We start from the raw sequence: 21,353 nt of genomic DNA, 5'->3' as shown, positions 1-21,353 counted from the left end.
TCTCAGACAGGAGCTGGGCCCCTGCCTGCATCCCTGCCTTGTGTGGGGGAGGGTCTCCTGGCTTTCAGAAACCCCAGGCACATTTATCGCCTCTGCCCACCGGAGAGGGCAGGCAGAGGAAGAGCCAGACCACGGAGGCCTCCAAGGTCGCAAGCGTATGTGTGGCTCCAGCTCCATGAGGTGGTTCTGGGGGTCCATCCCCTGCAGGGACAGGCCTGAGGGCCACCTCTGAGTTTTCACTGACACCCAGACTCTCTGTGGGTTCTAGAGGCAGACCCTGAGAGTACCCTCCCCTTGGGAACATCACGGATCTGCACCGCTTCCACCAGGCTGGCCTCAGGGGCTGCTCCCTCGAGTACCCTGGCCCTGCTGGACCGTGGCTGGGGATGGCAGCAAGGAGATGGACATGGCACTCCCAGAGCCGTGGCTGCTGCAGGTGACAGTGCCTCCACCGTTAGCTGAGTGCTTCTGGCCTCAGCCTGGGCGATACTTCACGTAGGACACACCATGGCCCTCTGGGGCTGGGGTCACCCCACTTTATAGACAGGGAAACCAAAACCTAAAGAATCTGTCCAGGGTTGGGTTGCACAGCTGGTGGGGGCACAGCTGGGACCCCCGTGCAGGCAGGCCTGGGCTGGAGGCCACGCATGGTCTTTTCCCCTTGACTCTGGGGAGTGTGTGGGAAGGGGTCCAGCCCCTTCTTCCCTTGGCCTTGCCTCCATGAAGGGGCAGGGGGACCCCAGCATCTGGGGCATGTCCTCTGGTTAACACGGCTCTGCCTGCCCCCTCACTGGGCAGATGGGTCTGGGGCGAGGCCGGTGGAGGGGGAGCCCTGGCCTTGGCTGTCGGGTCCCTGGGCCTGACCCCTCCTGTCGACCTGGTGCAGACTTGTCCCAAAGCAAGGCTTCCTCCTCATCTGCAAACCAGGTGCTCAAAGGGCTGCTGTGAGAACAGAGGGAGAGCTCTCCAAACCCCAGCACGGTTCTCAGTCATCATGAGACCGGAACACAGAGGCCCACGCACGACCGCTGGACATGTTTAAGAAAATGCCAATGTATTTCCACTAGAAAAATCCTCTTTTCCTAAATACATGTCTTTATGTTGAATAAGTTAAAATAGCATCTCCTATGCTGATTCAACTATTTATTAAAATTCAAAATTCGGAGGCCCCCACATGCATTTCAAATGTTCCCCATGAGCAGCCAGGGCAAGGAGGGTCCTGAAGCTGCCGAGAGCGAGCTGTCTCATCACGGGTGCCTTTCACTGTGATGCTGAGAAATCAGCTGGGCCCCTCCCACCTGCGGTGCGTTCCCTTCCTCTGCAGCCACGCTGGGCGCCTCCCCTGTGCTGGGAGCTTCAGTCCCTTTGGGCGCTGCAGGGATGCAAAGAGGGAGGCTTGGACACCGCATTCCCGGGGACACATGGGGGCTCCTGCTGCCCGGGGCTGGAGGGACCGATGCTGAGTCTCCTGCCCACAACTGGGAACCTTGAACTTCTGTTCCTCCCTCCCGCCCTGGCCATCCCTCAGGCCCTTCTGCTGGGCTGCAGAGCGGGAGGCCCCCTCTATGAGGAGACTGCGGATGGGGAAGGAAGGCAGGGAAGGGACGTGCCTACTAAGTGCCAGGCCCTGAGCACCACACGCTGCCTCTCAGTGACCCCCTCCACCCGCCATCTGGCAGAGCGCTCTCCAGCAGTGGGGGCAGGCCTGCCTGCTGTCCTCCACCCCTGACTGGCCATGGCAGGGGGTGGCTATCGGGGCACCTGTGCCACCACTGACTCCTCCTTTGCCCAGAGTAACATCCACTCATGGGTCACCAAGCTCTTCCCCTCAGAGCCCAGGCTGAGCCTCAGAATCCTTCTCAACACAGCCACCAACAATCAGGCAGAGGTAACAGACAGGAAGGAGCCTATATGCCCACCTCTCTTGAGTTATTGATTTTGCACGATTTACAGCATATGGTAACTCCATTACTAAATCCACCAGAAAACCAGGTGTGCCAGGACAGACTATTTTAAGTCCCAGAGTGATCTTGAAATAGACACTGTTGCACATTCAGCCAAGGCTCACAGTAACTGTGATGGGGTGGGGGCCGGGAGCCTCTGGCCTTGCACCCTTAGGCCAGAGTCCTTGCGACCGGGACGGGAGGCCCCTGTGGCACATGCAGGGATTCACTGGGCTGGCTGGTGCCCCACAGATATCACAAATGACCACCTATAAAGCATGCGGCCCTTTGGAGAGGAGAACAAGTCACTCTGAGCAACGGTGATGGAGACGAGGAGTGCAGATGGACACAGGTGGCCCACGCCACAGGCCCAAGATGGCCGCCTGGGTCTCCATAGCAACCCAGCCGGAGTCCCGCAGGACCGTTCCCAGCATTTCCAGGCCGGGAACATGGGATGCTCTGTAACAGCTTTAAGTGTTACACTCCCCTTCTCCTGGCGGCCAGTGAGTCACGGGGACTTGAATCTGAGTCACTTCCAGCCACCTGCCACCGTGACGGCCGCAGTTCCTGGATGCGGAGGCTTGCAGCCGCTGGGCGTGGGGATGTGGTGGCTGGCCTTGCAGGACATTATGTTTTTGGCTCCGGTTGGTGGAAATGTTTCCCACGTGTTTTCCCGTGTTTACAGAGCTGAGGGCACGGAATGAAGCCGGGGAAGCCAGGCTGACAGGGCCTGGCCCCGGGGGTCTGGTCAGAGCAGCTCCTCCAAAGCGGAAACGGAGTGCCAGGCGGGGGCAGGCTGGGAGGATGCCAGGCGGGGGCAGGCTGTGAGGGTGCCAGGCGGGGGCAGGCTGTGAGGATGCCCAAGCCCCCGCTCTCTGCCGGAGGGGAAGGGGCTGTCAGAGATGAGTGACCCGCAGCATGGTCCAGCACCAGCTGCAGGCCGAGTCTCCAGGGGCGGGAGGAGCTCTGCGGTCAGCAGGCTCAGAGTGTGCCACTGCCTGAGGACCCTGAAGAGTGAGTGGTGGCCCGGGCGGTGGCTGCCTGCACCCTGTGCTTTCTGCTGTCATCGTGCCCACCCCATTTGAGCTTTGTCCCTCTTGTGCAGAGCACAAGGCACTGGTTTTCCCAACAGTGGTTCCCCCAGCAGCCTAGGGCCTCCAGCACCTTCCCCAGGGCTGCCTGCCCCTGGCCAGTCAGGGCTGAAGGCAGCTAGGCTGCTGGGTGGTATGCAGCAGGGCTCACTGTCCTGTCTGGAAGGCCTGGCCGAGGTGGGCCTGTTGCCGCCACTGCACTTCCTGGTCCAGTTGCTCCTTTAGGCTGGCCACCTGGGGACAGGACAGTGGCTCAGGTCAGGTGGGCAGGCTGCACGGCCAGTGCCCCAGGGCATAGAGGCATGGACAGGAAGGGCTGGAGGCCATGGTCCACAGCTCCCAAGGAGAGGTGGCATGCATGGGACAGAAACATCAGGCAGACGTCAGACTGACTCCTTTGCTGCCAGAGAGGGATGCGCAGTTCCACCTCTCACCACGGATCCCCACCCTGCCCACCTGTGGAGGCCTCAGGAGTATGGCCACCGCGCACCCTTCGTGGATGGGCCTGCTTCTATTCAGGCACTCAGAATGAGGCTGGGTGCAGTGGCTCACGCCTGTAATCCCAGCACTTTGGGTGGCCGAGGTGGGCCTTGGGCATCAGGATCACCTGAGGTCAGGAGTTTGAGACCAGCCTGGCCAACATGGTGAAACCCCGTCTCTACTAACAATACAAAAAATTAGCCAGGCATGGTGGTGGGTGCCTGCAATCCCAGCTACTCTGGAGGCTGAGGCAGGAGAATCACTTGAACCCAGCAGGTGGAGGTTGCAGTGAGCCGAGATCGCGCCACTGCACACCAACCCAGGCGACAGAGTGAGAATCCATTTCAAACAAAACAAAACAAAACAAAACACTCAGAATGATAAGGAAATAAATAAATGTCCTTTTGCTAATAAATTTAGCAAAAGTGCCTTGGTGGTCGGGGACCCTAACTTGGGGATGACACTGGGCAGTCAGGTCACCTCCTGGGCCTCAGTTTCCTCATCTGTAAAATGAACAGACAGCTCTAAGGTCCTGATAGCTCTGAGCTCTAAGGCTCAGTGGTTCAGCCCAGCAGGTCTGTCACGTGTACATATGCATGTGTGGGTGTGCAGTGCACACACACGCCCAAGGCTTGGCTATGCTTCCTTATCCACCTCACTGTGCCCACCTCATCCCCACAGGTGCCACATGTGCCATTGTTTTCCCTTTGTGACTCTGAAGGACAGGTGCAGGGGCCGCCTCTGCTACAACTGTGCATGCTGGGTGCTGTCTAAGCACCTCACACATAATGAGACAGCTCAGTCGCCCAGTGACCCCTGACAGGAGCTGTCCTCACTACCCCACTTTAGAGACAGGGCAATGGAGGCTCAGAGAGGGTGGTGACCTGCCCCAGAATCCACACTTCACCTCCCAGTGGGATAAACCTCGTGCCGTCGAGAGCAAAGAAGTGCAGGCAGTGCCTGGAGCAGGTCTGGAGCCCACTGGGTGGCAGTGGAGAGCCCCTGTTGCTAGAGGACTTCAAGAAGTCAACCCTACTGGGTGACTGTGGGGATGCCAGTCCTCTGTCCCTGCCTCTTCCCTCACCCAGGGGGCTGGGGTCCCGACCTTACCTGCTCTTCCAGCACCTTCACCCGCTGCTGGTGGGTCCATTCTTGGGACTCCAGGGCCTGTGTGGCCTGCGGCCGGGCCCCATGGAGACGCTCTGCCTCTGTGGCCAGGTCCCGCTGGTGCTGAGCTGTCAGGTCCTGGAGCCGCTGGGTGTGGGCCTGCTCCATCTCTGTCATCTGGGCCTGGAGCGAGAACTTGGGCATCTCACTGCTGTCTCTCACTGAGGGCCGCACAGAATCCCAGGGCAGGAGTGCCACAGGGTGTTTCACCTGTCCTTGTGGGCCCCACTACGCTCTGTCGGTGTTGACCTGGCCAGGACTGCCTAGCAGACCTGGGGTTAGGTGCACATGTTCAGCCCGTGGGCCTTGGGTTTGGTTTGGCTGGGCTGGAGACTAAGCCACAGCCTCAGGGTGGGCCTAAAATCTGTTTTCATGGCACCCCAGGTTCCTTTTGGCTGGGCTGGGTGTCCGGAGGGCATCGAAGTTTGATTCTTGCCCATCCTGCCCCCATCCCCTGCTGGTTTCTGAGGATGGGGGTATGTCCAATGTGGACAGGATGAATGAAGCCTCTGAGGCCCCTTCTGTGGGTGTCAGGCCCCTAGGCCTCAGGGGATTCCCTCGCCCCAACACAAGCAGGTAGCAGCCTCTGGCCATGCCCCACAGGCCTCTCTGACCTCCCTTGCCTGGCCCTTGTGCTGCTCTACAGAGCCCGGGCCTGGCTCCCACGGGGACTTCAATGTCTCAGGAAGGGCAGGAGCCTTGGGTCCTGGTTCCAGCTCTGCCTGGGGCCTTGGTCTGAGTCTGTATCCATCACATGCAGAAGCTGGTCCAGCCACCCTCCCCATGTGTGCACGTGTGAGATGGAGGTACACCAGCCACCCCTCTGGAACTGACACCCTCCTGGATCCCACCCCAGGTCTGCCCCCAAGCCTGGGGTTCGCAGAGCTCCACTGGCCCAGTTGACCTGCAGCTGCTGATTTTGCCTCAGGGCTCCGTCCACCTCCTGGTGCAGGCTGTTCAGAGACTGGTCCAGCTGCTCCTTCTCAGCCCCCAGCCTCGCCACATCCTCCTCCCTCTTCAGTGTCTCTTGCTCCATCTGCAGAGATCCCAGGAGGCAGAACCTGTGGCCTCCTGGCAGGGAGTGAGGTCAGGCCAGCCCTCCTCTGGGAGCACAGGGATGCCTCTGGGAAGGACTCTGAATTCCCCTAAGAGCTGGCAGCGTCAGGAAGGGCACTGCCCTGGGACAGGACCCCTGGCCTCACCCAGGTCTATCCAATATCTGCAGCCAGAGTGACAGCTTAAGGAGGAGCATAGGGCCAAGTCCCCACCCAGCTACAGAGCAGCAGATGGCCCCATCAACATCCTCAATGGGGGACTCCCTACATCTTTTAAGGTGACATCCCAGGAGCTACCCCGCAAACCCCTTCTCAGTGTTCCTCCAGGTCCCATGAGCCATGATCGCCTGCACTCTCTGGCACCTGCCTTCTGCTGTTGGCACTCAGGATCTGCTGAGCTCGTACAGGCACAGGCCCTGAGAGCTGGGTACACTTGCTGTCTCAATCCCAACAAACCTGTGGCGTTGGCATCACTATCCCCACCGTCTGTCCTCCTTGTAGGCTGCAGGCTGCCCCAGTGTGCTCCCTCCTTAGTCACCCACTCCCTACCCCATGGGTATAGGTCAGGAGGAATAAGCTGCAGGTTAAAAATCAGGGAAGGTTACCCAGGAAACAGACATTTTCTATGGGAAAGTTGGCAGGGACCTTTTGTTCCCTTGCGAATGGGCCCTCTGGAGGAAAGGATTGAATCTAAGAGTTCTCTCTTACAGAGAGCAGCACTGGGAGAGGAACACTGTCCACCAGCCCCAGACAGCCCGCTTCCAGCGCCCCCAGATGGCCTGGGGCATGCCTCATGGGGGGTTGGTGTGGAAGGGATCCCATGATGTCACAGGCTCATTGGGCCAGGCAGGCGCTGAAGCAGGCCTGGAACCCAGGCCCTGCTCTCCCAACCAGGCTGCCTCCAGGCTCTGCCGTGCCCAGCCCCGAGGGTCCTGCCTGCTGGGGCTGTGTCCACAGGGGTGACAGCCTTGGGCTGGAGTGCCAGGTCAGTCCTCTGTTGGCCCCAATGCCCTCTGTCGGGTGCTGGCCCTGGCCCAGGATTGGGCAGCAGACCTGGGGCTCAGTGCACACACTTGGCACACCACAAACCTGCCCTCTTAGCTTCAGGGCTGGAGCAGGCCTGGTTTCGGACCCTAAGATAGAGGGGATAACTTGCATGGGTAAAGTTTGTTACAGGGTCAGTGGTTGGAACTTTACAAAAAATAAGGGTTCCTTTCTTCTTCAGGACTGAGAAAAACAGAGAGTCCCCTGCACTGAAAAAGGAAGTCCTGTTTCTTTAAAAATCCAGTTACACTCCTGGAAGTGCATGTTATAAAGAGAAGAGAAAAGTGAAATCCAAAATAAATAAACGGCCACATCCGGGTTTCCCCTCCTGAGACACCAATAAAGGGTTTATGGGTTTGTGGGCCCCTCACAGCTGACCTCCTGGAACTCATTAGCTGTTCCTTCCCTCCCCCTCCTCAGGCTCCAGGGACTCGCGGCGGGCACTGTGCCCACAGCTGGCTCTGCGTCCCTGGGCAGTGCTGTTGCAACCAGGGCTGATGCAAGCCCCCTGCTCCTCCACCCCCAGCAGCGTCCACGGGAGGCCCCAACACCCTGGCTCCATGGCGCTGGGCCCCCTTCAGTAATAGCAGCAGGGGCTGGTGACTGGACCCCATTGGCTGGCCCTACTCTGGAGGGCAGGTGGTCCTTTGTGGACAAGCTGGCTGGTGGCTTTCGTGACTGTCCTGACCTGCTGGCCCCTGTCCCCTGGGCAGGCTGGGCTGTGGGGCCTTCTGCAGGTGGCAGTGAGTCCTTGGGAAGGGCCACCCTGCTCTGGGGTTCACCCCTGAGGCCTCAGCACCTGCCTTCCCCACTTCACAGATGGGGGCACTGACCCTGCAGGGGCCAGCTCAGCAGATGCCATCCTCCCCTCCCCCATCCCGAGTGCCCGTCATCCTTCCAGCTGCCTCCTCTGGAGCCCCGTCCCACTCTGGGGCCCCCTGCCTACTCCCAGAAGGGGGCTGTGAGGGCATCAGAACCCTGGGCCCACAGCTGGTGCAGCCCGCTCTGCAGGGCCAGCCTGGGTGGCTGTGTGGGCACCTTCCCTGTTCCTGCAGGGCCTCAGCAGCACACAGCAGAGGGACAAGGGGCTGTCCCCCAGGTTCCACGGATGGAAGTCCAAAGACACCTGCCCTTCCCACCCCTCCCCCTGTGCCATCCAGCCTGGGATGGTGAACAAACTTCCCAAGGAGAACAAGCTCGAGCCCCCCAGGACGCTGGAGGTGGGAGCTTGTGGATGGGTTGTGGAGCCGGCAACACCGGCTTGGCTTTCCAGGCCTGTCCCTACAGCTGGGTGACCCACAGGTTACCTTGACCTCTGGCTCTCCTTGATCTCGGCGGCCACTCTGAGGCTGCATGAGCAAGGGTGGCAGGAGAGTAGCTGGGAGGGGGTGGGTGTGGGGCTCTGGGGTCAAGGGGCCATGAGGAGGCCTGGGTAGTGGGCAACAGGGCCCAGGGATGCCGAGCTGGAGGCAGCCCCTCCAAAAGCGTCGGGTCCAGAGGGAGGTGGGCACAGCTTCCGCGGGGACTCTGGCCTCAGGCCACCAGGACTACCCCACCCTGCACCTTGGACCCACAGGGTGGGTGGGAGCTGTGCCCATGTGCCCATGTGATGCACCACCCTCTCCACTCAGCCCCGTTTGTGAGCCAGTCGCCGTGCAGGACACTGACGGTGCCCTGGAGTCATTTAAACAACCCATGCTGTAGAAAGGGCAGTGTCCAGCCCTGAAGCCCTGGAGAGCCACCATGTCCCCATCAGGGAGGAGCCCAACTGTGCAGACAGCTTGAGAGGCCGGCATCAAGGAGAGGAGGATGAACAGAAAGAGGGATGTGAGGCCACCCCGTGGGCTGGGACCATGTGCCCACTCTGCCCTCACCTGCCAGGTGGGGGCCCTGCATGCACCCAGACCCTGCTGTGGGGGGCAGCGAGACCCCCAGTGTGAGTGCCTGGGTGTGTGTGGAGTGAGTGCCTGGGTGTGTGTGCTGGGTGTGTGGAGTGAGTGCCTGGGTGTGTGTGGAGTGCCTGGGTGTGTGTGGAGTGCCTGGGTGGGTGTGTGGAGTGAGTGCCTGGGTGTGTGTGGAGTGAGTGCCTGGGTGTGTGTGGAGTGAGCGCCTGGGTGTGTGTGGAGTGAGTGCCTGGGTGTGTGTGGAGTGAGTGCCTGGGTGTGTGTGCTGGGTGTGTGGAGTGAGTGCCTGGGTGTGTGTGGAGTGCCTGGGTGTGTGTGGAGTGAGTGCCTGGGTGTGTGTGTGGAGTGAGTGCCTGGGTGTGTGTGTGTGGAGTGAGTGCCTGGGTGTGTGTGGAGTGAGTGCCTGGGTGTGTGTGGAGTGAGTGCCTGGGTGTGTGTGGAGTGGGTGCCTGGGTGTGTGTGTGGAGTGAGTGCCTGGGTGTGTGTGGAGTGAGTGCCTGGGTGTGTGTGGAGTGGGTGCCTGGGTGTGTGTGGAGTGAGTGCCTGGGTGTGTGTGGAGTGGGTGCCTGGGTGTGTGTGGAGTGAGTGCCTGGGTGTGTGTGGAGTGAGTGCCTGGGTGTGTGTGGAGTGGCTGCCTGGGTGTGTGTGGAGTGCCTGGGTGTGTGTGGAGTGAGTGCCTGGGTGTGTGTGTGTGGAGTGAGTGCCTGGGTGTGTGTGGAGTGCCTGGGTGTGTGTGTGTGGAGTGAGTGCCTGGGTGTGTGTGTGTGGAGTGAGTGCCTGGGTGTGTGTGTGGAGTGAGTGCCTGGGTGTGTGTGTGTGTGTGGAGTGAGTGCCTGGGTGTGTGTGTGGAGTGAGTGCCTGGGTGTGTGTGCTGGGTGTGTGGAGTGAGTGCCTGGGTGTGTGTGTGGAGTGAGTGCCTGGGTGTGTGTGGAGTGAGTGCCTGGGTGTGTGTGTGTGGAGTGAGTGCCTGGGTGTGTGTGTGTGGAGTGAGTGCCTGCGTGTGTGTGTGGAGTGAGTGCCTGGGTGTGTGTGTGTGGAGTGAGTGCCTGGGTGTGTGTGTGTGGAGTGCCTGGGTATGTGTGTGTAGAGTGCCTCGGTGTGTGTGTGGAGTGAGTGCCTGTGTGTGTGTGTGGAGTGACTGCCTGGGTGTGTGTGGAGTGGCTGCCTGGGTGTGTGTGGAGTGCCTGGGTGTGTGTGGAGTGAGTGCCTGGGTGTGTGTGTGGAGTGGCTGCCTGGGTGTGTGTGGAGTGCCTGGGTGTGTGAGGAGTGAGTGCCTGGGTGTGTGTGTGTGGAGTGAGTGCCTGGGTGTGTGTGTGTGGAGTGAGTGCCTGGGTGTGTGTGCTGGGTGTGTGTGGCGTGAGTGCCTGGGTGTGTGTGGAGTGAGTGCCTGGGTGTGTGTGTGGAGTGAGTGCCTGGGTGTGTGTGCTGGGTGTGTGGAGTGAGTGCCTGGGTGTGTGTGCTGGGTGTGTGGAGTGAGTGCCTGGGTGTGTGTGTGGAGTGAGTGCCTGGGTGTGTGTGGAGTGCCTGGGTGTGTGTGGAGTGAGTGCCTGGGTGTGTGTGTGGAGTGAGTGCCTGGGTGTGTGTGTGGAGTGAGTGCCTGGGTATGTGTGTGTGGAGTGCCTGGGTGTGTGTGTGGAGTGAGTGCCTGTGTGTGTGTGTGTGGAGTGACTGCCTGGGTGTGTGTGGAGTGGCTGCCTGGGTGTGTGTGGAGTGCCTGGGTGTGTGTGGAGTGAGTGCCTGGGTGTGTGTGTGTGGAGTGAGTGCCTGGGTGTGTGTGTGTGGAGTGAGTGCCTGGGTGTGTGTGGAGTGCCTGGGTGTGTGTGTGTGGAGTGCCTGGGTGTGTGTGTGTGGAGTGAGTGCCTGGGTGTGTGTGTGGAGTGCCTGGGTGTGTGTGTGGAGTGAGTGCCTGGGTGTGTGTGTGTGGAGTGAGTGCCTGGGTGTGTGTATGGAGTGAGTGCCTGGGTGTGTGTGCTGGGTGTGTGGAGTGAGTGCCTGGGTGTGTGTGTGGAGTGAGTGCCTGGGTGTGAGTGGAGTGAGTGCCTGGGTGTGTGTGTGTGGAGTGAGTGCCTGGGTGTGTGTGTGGAGTGAGTGCCTGGGTGTGTGTGTGTGGAGTGAGTGCCTGGGTGTGTGTGTGGAGTGAGTGCCTGGGTGTGTGTGTCTGGAGTGAGTGCCTGGGTGTGTGTGTGGAGTGCCTGGGTGTGTGTGTGTGGAGTGCCTGGGTGTGTGTGGAGTGAGTGCCTGCGTGTGTGTGTGTGGAGTGAGTGCCTGGGTGTGTGTGTGTGGAGTGAGTGCCTGGGTGTGTGGAGTGAGTGCCTGGGTGTGTGTGGAGTGAGTGCCTGGGTGTGTGTGTGGAGTGGCTGCCTGGGTGTGTGTGGAGTGCCTGGGTGTGTGTGGAGTGAGTGCCTGGGTGTGTGTGTGTGGAGTGCCTGGGTGTGTGTGTGTGGAGTGAGTGCCTGGGTGTGTGTGCTGGGTGTGTGTGGAGTGAGTGCCTGGGTGTGTGTGGAGTGAGTGCCTGGGTGTGTGTGCTGGGTGTGTGGAGTGAGTGCCTGGGTGTGTGTGTGGAGTGAGTGCCTGGGTGTGTGTGGAGTGAGTGCCTGGGTGTGTGTGTGTGGAGTGAGTGCCTGGGTGTGTGTGTGGAGTGAGTGCCTGGGTGTGTGTGTGTGGAGTGAGTGCCTGGGTGTGTGTGTGGAGTGAGTGCCTGGGTGTGTGTGTGGAGTGAGTGCCTGGGTATGTGTGTGTGGAGTGCCTGGGTGTGTGTGTGGAGTGAGTGCCTGTGTGTGTGTGTGTGGAGTGAGTGCCTGGGTGTGTGTGGAGTGGCTGCCTGGGTGTGTGTGGAGTGCCTGGGTGTGTGTGGAGTGAGTGCCTGGGTGTGTGTGGAGTGCCTGGGTGTGTGTGGAGTGAGTGCCTGGGTGTGTGTGTGTGGAGTGAGTGCCTGGGTGTGTGTGGAGTGCCTGGGTGTGTGTGTGGAGTGAGTGCCTGGGTGTGTGTGGAGTGCCTGGGTGTGTGTGGAGTGAGTGCCTGGGTGTGTGTGTGTGGAGTGAGTGCCTGGGTGTGTGTGGAGTGCCTGGGTGTGTGTGTGGAGTGAGTGCCTGGGTGTGTGTGTGTGGAGTGAGTGCCTGGGTGTGTGTGTGGAGTGCCTGGGTGTGTGTGTGGAGTGAGTTCCTGGGTGTGTGTGTGTGTGTGGAGTGCCTGGGTGTGTGTGTGGAGTGAGTGCCTGGGTGTGTGTGCTGGGTGTGTGGAGTGAGTGCCTGGGTGTGTGTGTGGAGTGAGTGCCTGGGTGTGTGTGGAGTGAGTGCCTGGGTGTGTGTGTGTGGAGTGAGTGCCTGGGTGTGTGTGTGGAGTGAGTGCCTGGGTGTGTGTGTGTGGAGTGAGTGCCTGGGTGTGTGTGTGGAGTGAGTGCCTGGGTGTGTGTGTGTGGAGTGAGTGCCTGGGTGTGTGTGTGGAGTGAGTGCCTGGGTGTGTGTGTGTGGAGTGAGTGCCTGGGTGTGTGTGTGTGGAGTGCCTGGGTGTGTGTGTGGAGTGCCTGGGTGTGTGTGGAGTGAGTGCCTGGGTGTGTGTGTGTGGAGTGAGTGCCTGGGTGTGTGTGTGGAGTGAGTGCCTGGGTGTGTGTGTGGAGTGAGTGCCTGGGTATGTGTGTGTGGAGTGCCTGGGTGTGTGTGTGGAGTGAGTGCCTGTGTGTGTGTGTGTGGAGTGACTGCCTGGGTGTGTGTGGAGTGGCTGCCTGGGTGTGTGTGGAGTGAGTGCCTGGGTGTGTGTGTGTGGAGTGAGTGCCTGGGTGTGTGTGCTGGGTGTGTGTGGAGTGAGTGCCTGGGTGTGTGTGGAGTGAGTGCCTGTGTGTGTGTGTGGAGTGAGTGCCTGGGTGTGTGTGCTGGGTGTGTGGAGTGAGTGCCTGGGTGTGTGTGCTGGGTGTGTGGAGTGAGTGCCTGGGTGTGTGTGCTGGGTGTGTGGAGTGAGTGCCTGGGTGTGTGTGTGTGGAGTGAGTGCCTTGGTGTTTGTGGAGTGAGTGCCTGGGTGTGTGTGTGTGGAGTGAGTGCCTGGGTGTGTGTGTGGAGTGAGTGCCTGGGTGTGTGTGTGTGGAGTGAGTGCCTGGGTGTTTGTGTGGAGTGAGTGCCTGGGTGTGTGTGTGGAGTGAGTGCCTGGGTGTGTGTGTGTGGAGTGAGTGCCTGGGTGTGTGTGTGGAGTGAGTGCCTGGGTGTGTGTGTGGAGTGAGTGCCTGGGTGTGTGTGTGTGGAGTGAGTGCCTGGGTGTGTGTGTGTGGAGTGAGTGCCTGGGTGTGTGTGGAGTGAGTGCCTGGGTGTGTGTGTGTGGAGTGAGTGCCTGGGTGTGTGTGGAGTGAGTGCCTGGGTGTGTGTGGAGTGAGTGCCTGGGTGTGTGTGGAGTGGGTGCCTGGGTGTGTGTGGAGTGAGTGCCTGGGTGTGTGTGGAGTGGCTGCCTGGGTGTGTGTGGAGTGCCTGGGTGTGTGTGGAGTGAGTGCCTGGGTGTGTGTGTGTGGAGTGAGTGCTTGGATGTGTGTGGAGTGCCTGGGTGTGTGTGTGTGGAGTGAGTGCCTGGGTGTGTGTGTGTGGAGTGAGTGCCTGGGTGTGTGTGTGGAGTGAGTGCCTGGGTGTGTGTGTGTGTGTGGAGTGAGTGCCTGGGTGTGTGTGTGGAGTGAGTGCCTGGGTGTGTGTGCTGGGTGTGTGGAGTGAGTGCCTGGGTGTGTGTGTGGAGTGAGTGCCTGGGTGTGTGTGGAGTGAGTGCCTGGGTGTGTGTGTGTGGAGTGAGTGCCTGGGTGTGTGTGTGGAGTGAGTGCCTGGGTGTATGTGTGTGGAGTAAGTGCCTGGGTGTGTGTGTGTGGAGTGCCTGGGTGTGTGTGTGTGGAGTGCCTGGGTGTGTGTGGAGTGAGTGCCTGGGTATGTGTGTGTGGAGTGAGTGCCTGGGTGTGTGTGTGTGGAGTGAGTGCCTGGGTGTTTGTGGAGTGGGTGCCTGGGTGTGTGTGGAGTCAGTGCCTGGGTGTGTGTGGAGTGGCTGCCTGGGTGTGTGTGGAGTGCCTGGGTGTGTGTGGAGTGAGTGCCTGGGTGTGTGTGTGTGGAGTGCCTGGGCGTGTGTGGAGTGCCTGGGTGTGTGTGTGTGGAGTGAGTGCCTGGGTGTGTGTGTGTGGAGTGAGTGCCTGGGTGTGTGTGTGGAGTGAGTGCCTGGGTGTGTGTGTGTGTGTGGAGTGAGTGCCTGGGTGTGTGTGTGGAGTGAGTGCCTGGGTGTGTGTGCTGGGTATGTGGAGTGAGTGCCTGGGTGTGTGTGTGGAGTGAGTGCCTGGGTGTGTGTGGAGTGAGTGCCTGGGTGTGTGTGTGTGGAGTGAGTGCCTGGGTGTGTGTGTGGAGTGAGTGCCTGGGTGTGTGTGTGTGGAGTGAGTGCCTGGGTGTGTGTGGAGTGAGTGCCTGGGTGTGTGTGTGTGGAGTGAGTGCCTGGGTGTGTGTGTGTGGAGTGAGTGCCTGGGTGTGTGTGTGGAGTGAGTGCCTGGGTGTGTGTGGAGTGAGTGTGCCTGGGTGTGTGTGTGGAGTGAGTGCCTGGGTGTGTGTGTGTGCAGTGAGTGCCTGGGTGTGTGTGTGGAGTGAGTGCCTGGGTGTGTGTGTGTGGAGTGAGTGCCTGGGTGTGTGTGTGTGGAGTGCCTGGGTGTGTGTGGAGTGAGTGCTTGGGTGTATGTGGAATGCTCACAGAGGACAAGAGAGCTGCCTCTCAGGTGATGGGGAGGGGGTGCTGTACATAGCAGGCTCCTCCTCGGTGGGCCCAGAGTGACGGCTGGGGTGCAGGCTCCCAGAAGCTCTGCCTGCTTCCTGGAATGCCATTTCCTCTTTATTGGGCTGTTTCCCTATCAGTCGACCTGGCGGCTGTGCGCCCCTCATCTCCCCGCGAATGGTTCTGCTCCGTCTGGTTTCATGCGTGGGAGCCAGGTCTACCTGCGTCCAGGGGCCGAGCTCAGTGGCCAGGACCACCGGATCACCCACCCGACAGCAGGGTGCCTCCACCTGGCCTCACCTCTGCGGCCCACCCCTGGACACAGTGGTCTACGTTTGTCTGACCTTTGGGCTTGGAAACCCTGTCTTGCACCGGGGAGGCCGGGGGATGACAGGAGTGGGTGATGACCGTCACTTCACCCCTTGACCACTGAGCTCTTCCTGGTCTCTCACCCTGTCTGCCCAGGCCCTACCGGGAGCTCAGGGGCCACTATCCTTGTGAGCGTTGAGAGGGGAGGTTGTGGGGCACCTGCACAGGCTGGCCCACCTGTTGCTCCAGCAGCAGGGCACACCCCTGGGGAGGGGCTATCTCCACCATGAGCAGGGGCCTCTGGGGCTCTGGGGTGTGTGATGTGTCAGGCCACTCGGTTTCCAGCAAAGCTGGGCTCAGACACCGGAGACAAAGCCGGGGATTTGCCCCTACCCATGGTGCCTCGCCAGGGAGAGCCAAGGCAGGGTGCACACGACACCACTGGCAGGGCTGTGGCCACCTGCGGGCGTCCTGACCCTGAGCTTAGTGCCACCCCGCCGGCAGGTGAGGACACAGAAGCATGCGTGGGCCAGCGCCTCGCCCAGCCGCGCCCCTGCGGACCCCAGCCAGGAGCTCCTCCTTCCTCTCTAAGGACCACCGCTGCCGCCTACCTGTGCGAGCTGAGCGCGCAGCGCCGCGAGCTCCCCCTGCAGACGCGCCCGCTCGGTGCGCAGCGCCGCCGTCTGCTCCTGCAGGACGCGCCTCTCCGCATGCGCCTCGGCCGCCTCCTGCCCGCCGCTGAGCCTCTGCGGCCTGCAGAGCACCTGGGCCGAAGACTCTGGGCGTGGGCCAGGGATTGGGAGGGCCCGAGTTTCTGAGAGCGGGGTCGTTCCATCTAAGGCTGGCTCTGGCCTCAACTTATTTTCTCCTAAACGGCGTGTCCACAGCTGACTCCTCTGTTGTAGGGGTGCTTACCGTACGGCAAGAAATCCAGCCCCCTCACTCCCTGTGGGCCCCTCCAGCCTCAGTTTCCCCATCTGTCAGCGGGGGACTGGATGGTGCCTGGGTCTCTGCAGGCCTGCTCACCTGCTTCCAGCATCTCTCTAGGCCTCCCTTCATGTTGAGGGACTGATTCTGCAAAGGACCACAGGGCCTCTTCCCTGTAGGCCTGTTCACCACCTCCTGGTGACAGCGTACCCTGCCCTCCTGGTCACCCTCACCTGTCGCAGGGGCTCCAGCGATCCCTCAGCCTTCTGGCACCTGTGCTCCAAGTTGGTGAGCTGTTCTTCCAGCAGCTTCCCCTGCTTGGCCAGGCCTTGGCTGTGCCTCCTGCTCTCTTCAAGAGCCTGGCGCAGCGTTTCCAGTTGCTCCTGGGGGTAAGGAGACACAGGGCCCACCTGGAGACACTGGGGGTGGGAGGCCCTGCAGGGAAACCCTGGCCTCAGGGCATCTGCCTAGACCGTCTGGCAGGACCGTATCGCTGGGATGAAAACAGCAAGAATGTGGTTAAGGACAACCTGAACTGCGTTGATCAGGTGGTTGTGTTTGCAATGTAACCTCAAAGGTGTGGACCCCCAGGAAGCCTGAGACGAAAATCCTGGGGGTCTGGTCTAGCGTGGGCAAAGGCTTGGGCTTGGCAGGTTCTCTGCTGCAGCCAGTGGTCTCAGAGGGCACATCAGTGGCATCCCTGCCCTGCCTCCAGCCTTGGTGGCTCCTACTGCCCTTGGGATAAAGCCTGAGGTGACCCTCCCCAAGGCTCCTGGAGCCTGTTCGGCTCAGGCCCTGCTTGCCCCTTCTGCCATCACACTGCATGTTCTTCTGCTTCAGCTCCCACCTGGGGACATGGCTAGTCCCAAACTGAGCTCAGGAGCTCCAGAGTCCGTGAAGCTGGGATGGCCCATGATCCCCGCTGTGTCCCTCACCCCTGCGCCCTCTTCTCAGCCCCTCTGCCTTCAGCCTGTCCAAACCACCATCATCCACTTGGGACCAGTGACAGCCCTTCAGTTTCCTCACTGTCCCCAGGTGCCACCCCATGATGGATGAGGGTGCATTTCACTTGACTATCATCGGCCATGCCACTGCCTTGCTCTGGGCCTGTGGTGCTCCCAGCTGCCCCCAGGACACTGCCCGGGGAACTCGCCATCCCTTCGGTCACATGCACCTGCTGCCCTCTGTGCACAGCCTCCCCGCTGGCACCCCCACCCTACGCTGCTGCCTCCTCCTCCTGCTTGCAGGAATCCTGCCCCCCTGTCATCCCAGGAGGGAGGATGGCACCCGAGGTGTCCCCTGAGCCCCAGAACTGGCAGCTGTTGGGCCTTGAGAGGACCCCAGACGTGTGAAGGAGACTGCAAGGCGCCCGTCATTGGAAGCTTGTTGACTGAAAGTTGGCCTGGTCAGGTCTTGATGAGCCCCCAGCCCTTGCACCTTCCTGAGGGTTTTGTGGGAGAAATGGCCAGCTCCTTCTGGGGTGGCCGGATTCTGAAAACACTTTTTTTTTTGGTCCGACACTTTGTTACTTTAAAAAAGGAAAAGAAGGAAGACAATGCTTGTACCTCAGACTGTGATGCTTCACCCTTTGTGCAATTTTGAAAATTATAATTTTCTATATAATTTTCCAGTAGAAAAGCAGAAGTTTTCTGCAAATATGGCTTAAATATTTCATGGCAGTTTTAAGAGGTCCCAAACCTCTTGTAATGACTCAGCTTTTATGGAATTTGAATGAACCGTAATAATTGAGTGGTTCTCCTTTAATCACAGCCCCACTGGCCCCAGTTAGTTGCTCTCATCTCTTGTGTCCCTTTGGCTCTAAATCCTGATGCTGTGTGAGAGGGAGGCTGGCAAAACAAACCTTGAAAATGTGGATTCTGAGGGCTTAAGTAGCTACAGGAAAGAACCCCAGCCCTTCTCCCCCAGAGCTGAGTGCTCAGGGATGAGCCTGGGCTCCAGAGGCTCCTACCCGAGAGCCTGAGCAGGGATGAGCCTGGGCTCCAGAGGCTCCTACCCCAGAGACTGAGCAGGGATGAGCCTGGGCTCCAGAGGCTCCTATCCCAGAGACTGAGCAGGGATGAGCCTGGGCTCCAGAGGCTCCTACCCCAGAGCCTGAGCAGGGATGAGCCTGGGCTCCTGAGGCCCCTACCCCAGAGACTGAGCAGGGATGAGCCTGGGCTCCAGAGGCTCCTACCCCAGAGACTGAGCAGGGATGAGCCTGGGCTCTAGAGGCTCCTATCCCAGAGACTGAGCAGGGATGAGCCTGGGCTCTAGAGGCTCCTATCCCAGAGACTGAGCAGGGATGAGCCTGGGCTCCAGAGGCTCCTACCCCAGAGCCTGAGCAGGGATGAGCCTGGGCTCCAGGGGCTCTTACCCCAGAGCCTGAACAGGGATGAGCCTGGGCTCCAGAGGCTCCTACCCCAGAGACTGAGCAGGGATGAGCCTGGGCTCCAGGGGCTCCTACCCCAGAGCCTGAGCAGGGATGAGCCTGGGCTCTAGAGGCTCCTACCCCAGAGACTGAGCAGGGATGAGCCTGGGCTCCAGAGGCTCCTACCCCAGAGACTGAGCAGGGATGAGCCTGGGCTCCTGAGGCTCCTACCCCAGAGCCTGAGCAGGGATGAGCCTGGGCTCCAGAGGCTCCTACCCCAGAGCCTGAGCAGGGATGAGCCTGGGCTCCAGAGGCTCCTACCCCAGAGCCTGAGCAGGGATGAGCCTGGGCTCTAGAGGCTCCTATCCCAGAGCCTGAGCAGGGATGAGCCTGGGCTCCAGAGGCTCCTACCCCAGAGACTGAGCAGGGATGAGCCTGGGCTCCAGAGGCTCCTACCCCTGAGCCTGAGCAGGGATGAGCCTGGGCTCCAGAGGCTCCTACCCCAGAGACTGAGCAGGGATGAGCCTGGGCTCCAGGGGCTCTTACCCCAGAGCCTGAACAGGGATGAGCCTGGGCTCCAGAGGCTCCTACCCCAGAGACTGAGCAGGGATGAGCCTGGGCTCCAGGGGCTCCTACCCCAGAGCCTGAGCAGGGATGAGCCTGGGCTCTAGAGGCTCCTACCCCAGAGACTGAGCAGGGATGAGCCTGGGCTCTAGAGGCTCCTATCCCAGAGACTGAGCAGGGATGAGCCTGGGCTCCTGAGGCTCCTACCCCAGAGACTGAGCAGGGATGAGCCTGGGCTCTAGAGGCTCCTACCCCAGAGACTGAGCAGGGATGAGCCTGGGCTCCAGAGGCTCCTACCCCAGAGCCTGAGCAGGGATGAGCCTGGGCTCTAGAGGCTCCTATCCCAGAGACTGAGCAGGGATGAGCCTGGGCTCCAGAGGCTCCTACCCCAGAGACTGAGCAGGGATGAGCCTGGGCTCCAGGGGCTCTTACCCCAGAGCCTGAACAGGGATGAGCCTGGGCTCCAGAGGCTCCTACCCCAGAGACTGAGCAGGGATGAGCCTGGGCTCCAGAGGCTCCTACCCCAGAGACTGAGCAGGGATGAGCCTGGGCTCTAGAGGCTCCTATCCCAGAGACTGAGCAGGGATGAGCCTGGGCTCCAGAGGCTCCTACCCCAGAGACTGAGCAGGGATGAGCCTGGGCTCCTGAGGCTCCTACCCCAGAGCTGAGTGCTCAGGGATGAGCCTGGGCTCCAGAGGCTCCTACCCCAGAGCCTGAGCAGGGATGAGCCTGGGCTCCAGAGGCTCCTACCCCAGAGCCTGAGCAGGGATGAGCTTGGGCTCCAGAGGCTCCTACCCCAGAGACTGAGCAGGGGAGAGCCTGGGCTCCAGAGGCTCCTACCCCAGAGACTGAGCAGGGATGAGCCTGGGCTCCTGAGGCTCCTACCCCAGAGCCTGAACAGGGATGAGCCTGGGCTCCAGAGGCTCCTACCCCAGAGCCTGAGCAGGGATAAGCCTGGGCTCCAGAGGCTCCTACCCCAGAGACTGAGCAGGGGAGAGCCTGGGCTCCAGAGGCTCCTACCCCAGAGCCTGAGCAGGGATGAGCCTGGGCTCCTGAGGCTCCTACCCCAGAGCCTGAGCAGGGATGAGCCTGGGCTCCAGAGGCTCCTATCCCAGAGACTGAGCAGGGGAGAGCCTGGGCTCCAGAGGCTCCTACCCCAGAGCCTGAGCAGGGATGAGCCTGGGCTCCTGAGGCTCCTACCCCTGAGCCTGAGCAGGGATGAGCCTGGGCTCCAGAGGCTCCTACCCCAGAGACTGAGCAGGGGAGAGCCTGGGCTCCAGAGGCTCCTACCCCAGAGCCTGAGCAGGGATGAGCCTGGGCTCCTGAGGCTCCTACCCCAGAGCCTGAGCAGGGATGAGCCTGGGCTTGGAGCCAGCATGTGTGGCTCCAGTGTCAGTCTCCCCATCTGGGGCATGGGTATGATGCAGTCTCACAGGGGTCTCGTTGAGACCAAAAGAAGGCTGGGGCCAGGCGCTGTGGCTCATTCCTAATCCCAGCACTTTGGGAGGCTGAGATGGGCAGATTTTCTGAGGTCAGGAGTTCGAGACCAGCCTGGACAACACGATGAAGCCCCATTCCTACTAAAAATACAAAAAATTAGCCGGGTGTGGTCGTGGGCGCCTGTAATCTCAGCTACTTGGGAGGCTGAGGCAGGAGAATCACTTGAACCTGGGAGGCAGAGGTTGCAATGAACCAAGACCGCGCCACTGCACTCCAGCCTGGGCAACGAGAGCAAAACTCTGTCTCAAAAAAAAAAAAAAAAAGCAGGCTGGTCGGATGCTGGATTCTGAGATGCCCCCAGGGAAGCTGTTACAAATGAAGGGCTTGCATGGAAGGCTGGGAGTGAAGGCTGGGAAATATTTGAACAGGAGCAGAAGGGACAAAGGCCTCGTTAAGCGTCCTGCCGGCTGCACAGAGAAGGACAGGACAGGTCACAAACACTCGCCAAATCCATCCTTTGGGTTCTGGAATTCGGGTCCTCAGCCTCATACCCATTTATCCACTGGGCGACAATAGGCCAATTCGATTGCCCACTGGCAGGTATCCCCTGGTCTCCCTGCACTGGCGAGCTGCCCCATCCTGCCCTCAGACCAGTCACAGGACAGAGTTAGCTCTGGACAGTCCTCAGATACAAGGGGATCGGAGCCCTTCACTCCACACAGTGGGACACTGGGGCCAGACAGAGGGCAGGGTCTGGTGCCAGTTCATGGTGGCAGGGCCTCCTCTGGACTCTGGCCTGCCCTGCTGCCTCTGCATCTATTCTACCAGCCTCTCCTGCTTTGACCATACTAGCATTATAGCCTATTGTACTATTCACTTTCAAAATTTTCTTGGAAAATCTCAAACATCTATTCTTTCCTGTAAACTTTGTAATCAGTTTGTCCAGTATTCTCTAAACACATCACAAACAAATAGACAAAACCAAACCAAAAAAGCAAACGACCAATAAACAACTGACAAAGCAGGAGCATAAACAAAGATGCACCCAGACGCTGATCAAAAGAAAACTGTCATCCCTGCCCAAAGCCACAGCCTCTCCAGGAAGATGACGTAAGCAACAAAAAGTGGCACAAACATGCACTCATGCTTTCAAATAACCCCCAAATTTAAGAAGAAATAAAAATGGAAACTTCTAGAAAACTGGTAAAAAGGAAAAGAACTCACATCAAAAACTGATGGGACACGTACCAAACCACAATTAGGGAAAATGGGATCACATTAAATGCTCTTACTATTAAAGAGAAAGCCCAAGCATAAACAAATTACTTATTCCTTTCAAGAAATAAGAAAAA

The 21,353-nt window shown here is 60.0% G+C and overlaps 1 protein-coding gene across 1 annotated transcript in view; it reads right to left on the bottom strand.

The window, feature by feature from the left end:
* Window positions 1–1,889: 1,889 nt before the first annotated feature.
* The window catches only part of CROCC2 (ciliary rootlet coiled-coil, rootletin family member 2), an 86,730-nt gene continuing 67,266 nt past the window's right edge, over window positions 1,890–21,353 (bottom strand). Inside the window, exons 28-31 of the mRNA XM_024354729.3 lie at window positions 15,863–16,012; window positions 5,586–5,717; window positions 4,625–4,804; window positions 1,890–3,268 (exon numbers count right to left, since the gene is read on the bottom strand). Of these exons, the coding sequence (XP_024210497.2) occupies window positions 3,182–3,268; window positions 4,625–4,804; window positions 5,586–5,717; window positions 15,863–16,012 (549 nt within the window). The 3' untranslated portion in view covers window positions 1,890–3,181. The remainder of the gene's footprint in view (window positions 3,269–4,624; window positions 4,805–5,585; window positions 5,718–15,862; window positions 16,013–21,353) is intronic.

This window comes from Pan troglodytes, chromosome 13, assembly GCF_028858775.2.
Source record: "Pan troglodytes isolate AG18354 chromosome 13, NHGRI_mPanTro3-v2.0_pri, whole genome shotgun sequence".
Lineage (NCBI taxonomy): Eukaryota > Metazoa > Chordata > Mammalia > Primates > Hominidae > Pan > Pan troglodytes.
This window is presented reverse-complemented; position numbering and strand designations above follow the sequence as displayed.